The sequence below is a fragment of the Littorina saxatilis genome, linkage group LG4, assembly GCF_037325665.1.
Source record: "Littorina saxatilis isolate snail1 linkage group LG4, US_GU_Lsax_2.0, whole genome shotgun sequence".
NCBI classification, from domain to species: Eukaryota; Metazoa; Mollusca; class Gastropoda; order Littorinimorpha; family Littorinidae; genus Littorina; species Littorina saxatilis.
In genome coordinates, this window is record NC_090248.1 from 60,742,900 (window position 1) to 60,751,607 (window position 8,708).

General features: G+C 44.6%; 1 protein-coding gene across 1 annotated transcript in view; it reads left to right on the forward strand.

The window, feature by feature from the left end:
- Positions 1 to 8,708, forward strand: part of LOC138965672 (neuroglian-like) — a 72,241-nt gene that overhangs the window by 36,765 nt on the left and 26,768 nt on the right. The window contains exon 2 of the mRNA XM_070337847.1: positions 6,614 to 6,934. Within this exon, the coding sequence (XP_070193948.1) occupies positions 6,614 to 6,934 (321 nt within the window). The remainder of the gene's footprint in view (positions 1 to 6,613; positions 6,935 to 8,708) is intronic.

An 8,708-nucleotide genomic window follows, 5' to 3' on the forward strand; every position in this document is an offset into this window, starting at 1 on the left:
AGGGACACGAACTCAAGCGAACGCTTATATTACGCGTGTCTTATATTGACGGACAATAGATACCAAGTAATCAAGCGTTTGAGCACAGACAAGTAAAGTCAGCAGAACCGAGTGCCTGTGCTCCAACAAGCTCACATGGGGCGTATTCATCACAGAGAGGTAAAAACTGTACGCTGCAGCAGGCAGATAGCGGACAGCGGGATGATTGTAAACTTAAAATATGGCGCACACCTATCGATTTCAATTTAGCCGACCCCCGCCATCTGAGCTCGAGGCGAGTTTTTACCACTCTTTTTACACACATTCTCTTCCCGCTGATTGCTTTTTTGGGGGGTTTGGGATGATTCTATAGCTAGGGCTCCCCTTTTCGTTTCTGTTTTGGGACGTCGTATATTATCTTGTCCCTTTTCCTTCTGTGAGAAAACAGCTTGCATTTTGGTAATGGATGACCGAATGTGAAAATGCTCACATGTCAGATAGTTTTGTAGTTATGGAAAACCAACCTTCTTTAATGTGTACAAATAATCTTATGAATGTATTTTGTTAGTTCATTTGCATGTGCATGTAAATAGTCATGATTAAAATGCGTGACATTTGCCTTTGGGATAATTATAAACTGTTCAACATTCAATTTCAGGCAGGCACACTCCGTTTTCGGGGAATGCATGCTTGATATTGTCGTATTTCAATAACCCAACGAACTCTGACAACAGGATCTTTTCCGTGCGTACTTGCTCTTGTCATAATCAAAAGCGCCAGTGTAACGACTGCAGCGAAGGATTTTCGGCAAACAACACTGTTGCAATAACTGTGCTATGGCGGGCACACCAAAAGTAGATACATGTACAAAGCTAGGCTCCACAGATTTCCCTGCGCATGCGATCGTTGTTCGTCGGGTGCCCACGGCCACATGAAAACCGCCGCAAGTCCTCGCAACCGTGGGCAGTTCAGACCCAAAGGGACACACGGGGAGTCTGGTTGCATCATGGCAGTGTTGACGGTTGCGTGATTATGATTGCGTGCGGTCTGATTGCTCTCCCCTTCTAACCCTGTTACCCCGCTAGCTTCCATTTCCCAGCTCTCATATTTCCCGACATTTCACAATCAAACCTTTGGCCCCAGCTTCCGCGTCAAACAAAATGTTGCGCAACGTTTCGACGGTGTGTACGACATACACAGAGCACAGCAATGCTGAAACAAACGATAACCTTACAGCACACCAAACAGAAACCAACGTTTTTTAGCGATGTTTTTTTTAATTTTTTTTTATCTCATATGCATTTGCAAAATATCTATGTTCTTGAACTTACAACTCAATGGTAACAACAAATAAACAACATGGCAAGAACTTTCATTGACCAAACTTCAGCGTTAACTCTGCTTTGATCAATTATAATTTTTTACGTACGTTCTGCCATCGCAAACATGTTTATAAGAAACAACAATGCAAAAGAAACTCAATTGACCAACACACACACACACACACACACACACACACACACACACACACACACACACACACACACACACACACACACACACACACACGCACACACACACACACACACACACACACACACACACACACACACACACACAACGATACATTGTTTTCTGTTCTTCCGTGGCCTTGGAAAGCTGTCTTTAGGGAGAAACGTTCACGTCAAGTATCTCAACACGGTCTCAGCTGGCAGGCGAGGCAATGTTACACGATGGAGGGCTTTTCGTTGGGCTGATCAAGAAAGCGTGGAATCCCCCTTGGTCCCCCTCCTTCCATGTCCGCACGCCCCTCTGTCCACCGACACCCGTCAAGTTCCATCCCCAGGGGGATTCGAACCCCGGAATGTCGTTGTAGCCAAACTGCAGGCAAACATGTGATGGATTAAAGAGCTCAGTTGTAGCGTTTGGGATTCCAGCGCAGGAGAGCGCCTGGAGGCGACAAGAGGGGACAACTCCGTTGTTGCTTCAAGGGTCTGGTTGTAATGCAAGGACGTTGGAAAATGCAGTCATGTTTTCTTTAGATCTCTTCGGCTTCTGCTTGATCTTCATGGAAGGGAGAATGCGATTCTGAATTAGATTACAGGGATATAATGTTCCAGATGTTTCCAATTGAATACAACAAAATGCGGAAATTTAGGGTGTATAATCAGGGGTGAGTCTTGGCAAACAATTTGAAGCCTCGGCCATCGTCAGGGATCTTCATGTTCAACGATATCCATATGCTGTATTGCTAACTAATGTGCCTTTTTATTTTCAAGGGTTCAAATTTAATTTAATTTCAGAACCGCAGGATTCTCTAACACTCATTTTCCCAGCACGTCTGGAATTGGTTCTGTTCAAAATAAAAATGAAGAATGTGAAATCCAGCAATGAAAAAATAAAATAAAAACATTGATCTTCAAGAGAGAAAAAATCTACAGAATGACATAGCAAGAAAATGTCACACCATTATTATGGAATAAAGAAGTTGTTGTCGTCTACGTTTAGCGCTTGTTTTGTTTCAAATAGTATATCGTTCGCACCCATACACAAAATAACTCTCTCTTTTGGTGCATGTGTGCGGCCCACGGCTTTCCCCTGTAGAATTAAACCATTTTTCACCGGAAATGTGCTTTATCGAACCACAAAATATTTGAAATTGACTCTAACACAAAAACAGAAATGGAAGTGGAAAAAAACCCTAAAAACATGGAATGAAAAGAAATCGAGAGCTACAGTTCTTTTTTTTGTCTTTTTTTGTTGTTGGTGGCATGAAGACAGTCTGACAGCTTCTTTCCCGGGATTTAATCCCCGTTATGAAATATTGATGGCTGCTTTTTGACCTTTCCTTAATAGCATTACCCCTCCGTCTCAAGGGAGGGGGGGGGGTAAGAAGGAGCGATGGGGCGGCAAGGATGACGGGGAAAAATTGGACAAAATAGTAGAGGAAAAGGAGGGGGGGGGCCGAGGAAGGCATGGGTGGGGGGTTGGGGCTGGGGGTGGGGAGGAGCAACTGGGCGGCAAGGTGACAGAAAAAGTTGGACAAGACAGTAGAGGGGGAGGGGGAGGGGGAGGGGGCCGAGGAAAGTATGGGTTCGGGGTGGGGGCTGGGGGGTGGGGAGGAGCAAATGGGCGGCAAGGTGACAGAAAAGTTGGACAAGACAGTAGAGGGGGAGGGGGAGGTGGTCAGGGGAAGCCTTGGGGGGTGAAGAGACTGAAATAAGACACTGGGCCTTGAAGTGACTGGGGTGGGGCTGATGATAAAAGAAGTAGGGGGCAGGGGGTAGGCGGGGGGGGGGGGGGGGGGGGAGGAGGAGAGGAAAAAGATAGGCGATGAGATTGAAATGAGACGTTGAGCCTAGAAGTGACTGTGTCGGCGATGAGGGGAAGGGTGATTGGTAGATTTAAATAAGACCCTGAGCATGAGGGGACGACGATACCGAATCAAGACGCTGAATTATTTAGTGGCGAAGAGGAGAGGGGGCTGGGGAGAAGAGGGACCGGACGGAAGGAGGAGGAGGAGAGGGAAGGGAAATTGGGGGGGGGGGGGGGGGGCATTGGATGACGAGACTGAAATCAGACACTGAGGTTATCAGTGAGAAGGGGGGGGGGGAGAGAGATTGGGGCACACACAAAAAATAATGCTAAGGTTGGGGCACTCTTGACTCTGAATGCACTTTTTCCACACAAAAAAAGCCCGCGGCGCTACCACGCCCTGTCTGCTCGGCTTTTTACTACCGTGAACTAACATGTTAATTTCCAATAAAAATTGAGATTGCACTTCTTTCGTGTCTCGGCCAGCCCGTCCGATGAATTGTTCCGCCAAGACTCAAGTATGAAACGCGGCCTGATAGGGGGCGGGGCGAACTGGACGGTTAAATAGCACGCCTAATTGTTGTCGCTGCTGTCTAATGCTTGTCGTCTTCTCCTCTCTGATTTTAAGTCTTGATGCTCTCTCGTTTTCTTGATTGCTTCCTATTATGGTCGTTACTCATACCCGTTACGGTTTGGCGAAAGAGAGAAAGAGAGAGAGAAAGAGAGAGAGAGAGGGGGGATCGGGGGAGAGAGACAGAGACAGACAGACAGACAGACAGAGACAGACAGACAGAGACAGACAGACAGACAGACAGAGACAGACAGACAGACAGACAGACAGACAGAGACAGACAGACAGACATACAGACAGACAGACAGACAGAGACAGACAGAGACAGACAGACAGACAGACAGACAGGCAGAGACAGACAGAGACAGATAGACAGACAGACAGAGACAGACAAGACAGACAGACAGAGACAGACAGAGACAGACACAGACAGACAGACAAACAGACAGACAGACAGACAGACAGACAGACAGACAACGACAGACATAAAGACATTTTTCAACGCATAGATTTGAATAATCCCGAAATGTTACTAAAAACAAATATGTTTTAAGAGTTGGTTTTCTGTATCATATAAGCTACAACAGATTGTAGACATAAAACACATAACAACAAATCGCGTAAGGCGAAAATACAACATTTAGTCAAGCTGTCGAACTCACAGAATGAAACTGAACACAATGCAATTTTTCAGCAAGACCGTATACTCGTAGCATCGTCAGTCCACCGCTCGTGGCAAAGGCAGTGAAATTGACAAGAAGAAAGATGTCAGATATTTTACGCTAGTTCTACACACACAAAAAGGCTTCGAACTATTAACTTTTTTTCCACATTGACACTGACAACATCATCTCAAAATCTACCAGGAACCTTAACAACATACGGCGATATAACTGTGTACGTTAATAGACTGCTAAGAGCACTTTAACCTTATATAAGTGTGTCTGAAGTTTAGCTGTTAGACTGGGAAAATTGGCAATATTGTCAGCCGGCTTTAACATTACTGGTGCCCTTGAAAACATGAAAGCTAACACTTATCTTTACATCACAATTTTTTTTTAAGTAGTTTTGGTACTGACTGGTACTGAAGCATACTATTATTAGTAAGAGGAACAAAATTGTCTAGACAGGTACCACAGTATAAAGTCGGACATTGAAAATAAAAATAAAATCAGGACATTTACTTTTCAACACACACTAACCTGATATTTCTCTTTGGCTGGTTAGCAGGCGAGGAAAACGCTTGAATTATGCAGGCGGGGGTTAGCATTGGATTATAAAATCGGACAGAACGAGCCAATTGAAAAAGACACTTAACACAGGACATTTACCCTCCACAAGAAAACACCTCCAGTAGCCCTTAACGCAGCTGTCAAGACGATTCGGGACGTTTCTTTTGGACCCTGGACAAGATTGTTGTTAATTGCAGACCATCAGACTCAGTTTTTGAATAAAAGCGGAAGAGGGGAGGGGGTGGGGGGGGGACGGGAGGGGAGGGTCTGGCGGGTTTGCTGAAAGAAGGGGTTTTGACAGGGCAAATTGTGATCGTCATGCCCCCGCTTTTAGCGAAACGGGGTGAGACAAATTGCTGTCGTGTTTCACGTTTTTCACCTGAAGGTCATTGATTGTTGATGCTAACACAAGATGATGACATATAGTGCTGTCAGGCATTACGGATTTCACGTGCGCGCTATTGATACTAACACAGGATGATGACATATAGTGCTGTCAGGCATTACGGATTTCACGTGCGCGCTATTGATACTAACACAAGATGATGACATATAGTGCTGTCAGGCATTACGGATTTCACGTGCGCGCTATTGATACTAACACAGGATGATGACATATAGTGCTGTCACGCCTTACGGATTTCACGTGCAGGTCTTGATGCTAACACAGGATGATGACATAAGTATAGTGCTGTCACGGTGTACGGGTTTAACGTGTGCGCTAGTGATTCTAACACAGGATGATGACATATAGTGCTGTCACGCTGTCCGGGTTTCACGTGCGCGCTTGTGATTCTAACACAGCTCGCCCTCTCGGTCTGAATTTTGCTGGGGCAATTTTACGAGATCCTTTTCCGTCGCGCTATCCGTCGTAAGCGGTTATGGAAATGTGTCTGTAAAACGTGGGTGAAATCGTCTGTTCATCGGGCACCACTGTGGCGAGTGCTACAAACATCGTAATGGTGCGGAACTCGGGCAGCGTGGATTAATGGGATAGAGGGAAGGGAGAGGGTGGGGGTCGGGGTATGTCTGAAGTGAACGTTTGGAGGAGGGAAGTAAGGTAATGACCATTTATGTCCGCAACGTTTCCCCCATACTGTATATAATACTTGTCGTTTAGAGAGTTTGTGATTTGTTTGAAGAAGTGAGGTTTGGGGATGAAAGGGAAGGGGGTGTTGAGTACGGAATGGAGCTTTAAAAGGAGCCATGCCGTTTTGTTTTGATCCTTTCAATAATGTGTTTGTTTGTTGTTGTTTTTTTGTAAAGAAAACATTATGCATTAAGCACACACACACACACACACACACACACACACACACACACACACACACACACACACGCACGCACGCACGCACACGCACACACACACACACACACATACACACACGCCCACGCACGCACACGCACGCACCCCACACATATCTGTTAAACAAATACAAAATACAATATGATACAATTATGTCCATGTAAAAATCCTGTACAATTCTAAAGACCACCTATTTTTTCTGTCTTCCAGTATCAGCCTATGTCCACATTGAAGACCTCCTGCAGAATGTCGAGGTCCTGGAAGGTGAAAGGGCAAAGTTCGTCTGCAAGGTCAAGACGCACCCGCTGGACGAGAAGCGCCTCAAGGTCCAGTGGAAGCACAACGGCGAGTTCCTTGACCTTGACCTCTCAAGGTCAGAGTCCGTGGCGGGTCGTCACGTGTACAAGGCGGAGCGGAACCGTCACGCTCTGATTATCAAGAACACGCGGTTGAAGGACACGGGGGTTTACACCTGCATGGCCTCTGTGGGACTGGACACCGACATGTCCAATGCACACCTGTTGGTCAAAGGTCAGTTCAGCGCTAGCTATCATTTCTTTTCATTTCATTACGCGTGCGCACGATAAAGAACCCAAGTTCACAGCCAAAGTCTCAGGGCTTGGAACATGAGTACACGCGTGCAGGAAAAATTTAACAACACTGGGCCACTTTGCCTGAAAATTGCGTATAGCTGCTGCCACTTTTGGGTACCAAGAACAGTTGTTTCAGAGACTATTATGCATTTTGTCTGTCAAATGAAACCAAATTTGCTCGGGAGTACCCCCGTGCCTTAAAATCGGCCTAGCTTAGAGCCATGTTTATTACTCGTCTATTATGGCAGAATGTGCTATGCCTTTTTCGTGCCACTGTGATGAAACGGGGGTCGGACATGGATACCGTCTCTGAGTTTGCACATAAAGTTGACCCGTGTCGGTCCCGGCCTGAATTCGATCCCGTGGCCCTAAAATCAGAAGTCAAGTGGTCTACCAACTGAGCTACCCGTACGTCCCCTTACGGCTATTTTTTGGCAGCGAATACAACAGATATTTCAATAACATAATGAGAACTGTTTGAGTATTCGGCAATTCTATGTTGATTATTACAATTTTACAGTTTAAGTTGTCTGCTTGTATTTGTTATGATAATTGCTGGCTCATTTTATTGTGTACCTTTTCAGGGGAGTATTGTCTGTGTTGTTCATTTCCTTTTCATATTCATTTTCATAATTAATGTATTGAGCATTTGCTGGGAAATGCGGATCGCTGCCTCCCAGTGGAAAACTAGCAGCAACAAGAGTCGCGCTGCCAAGGCGTGTGCGTGTTTATATGTAATCAGCCACCTGCATTTATGGCAGAATGACCTATGCCTTCAACGTGCCACTGTGGTGACACGGGAGTGGGATATGGATACCGTCTCTGAGTCTGCGCATAAAGTTGACCCGTGTATGTCCCAGCCTGGATTCGAACCAGAGCCCCAACTGATGAGCTACGCGGCCCCTTACGGCTACACTCGCTAGTGGATACAACAGTTATTTTCATGACAAAATGATGAGAACAATTTTATTGTCGGCATTTCTATGGTGATTATTATTAATTATTAACAATTTAAGTTGTATGCAAAAATCCAAAAAAACAAATAGACTGCCAGCGCTCCAAAAGTCTGAATCCCAAAACAAGAAAGATATGTTGTTGGAACTTGTAATTATTGACAAAACAAAACGATACGCAGAAATCCAAAAAACAAATAGACTACCAACTTAAAAAACAGCTGGGTCGATATATTTGGGAATGTAACGTTTTGTTTCGTCAATAATTAAACGTTCCAACAACCTACCTTTCTTGTTTTTTGATTCTGAGTTTTGGAACGTTGGCAGTGTCTTTGTTTTTGGATTTGTTCATCTCGCCTGACTGCAACCCTCTTGTTTGTTTGGTTTGTCTGTGTGCATAATACATCGTTGTCTAATTAGTGTTTGTTTGGTTTTTCTGTGTGCATAATACATCGTTGTCTAATTAGTGTTTGTTTTGTTTTTCTGTGTGCATAATACATCGTTGTCTAATTAGTGTTTGTCTGTGTGCATAATATATCGTTGTCTAATTAGTGTTTGTCTGTGTGCATAATATATCGTTGTGTAATTAGTGTTTGTCTGTGTGCATAATACATCGTTGTGTAATTAGTGTTTGTCTGTGTGCATAATACATCGTTGTGTAATTAGTGTTTGTCTGTGTGCATAATACATCGTTGTGTAATTAGTGTTTGTCTGTGTGCATAATACATCGTTGTGTAATTAGTGTTTGTCTGTGTGCAT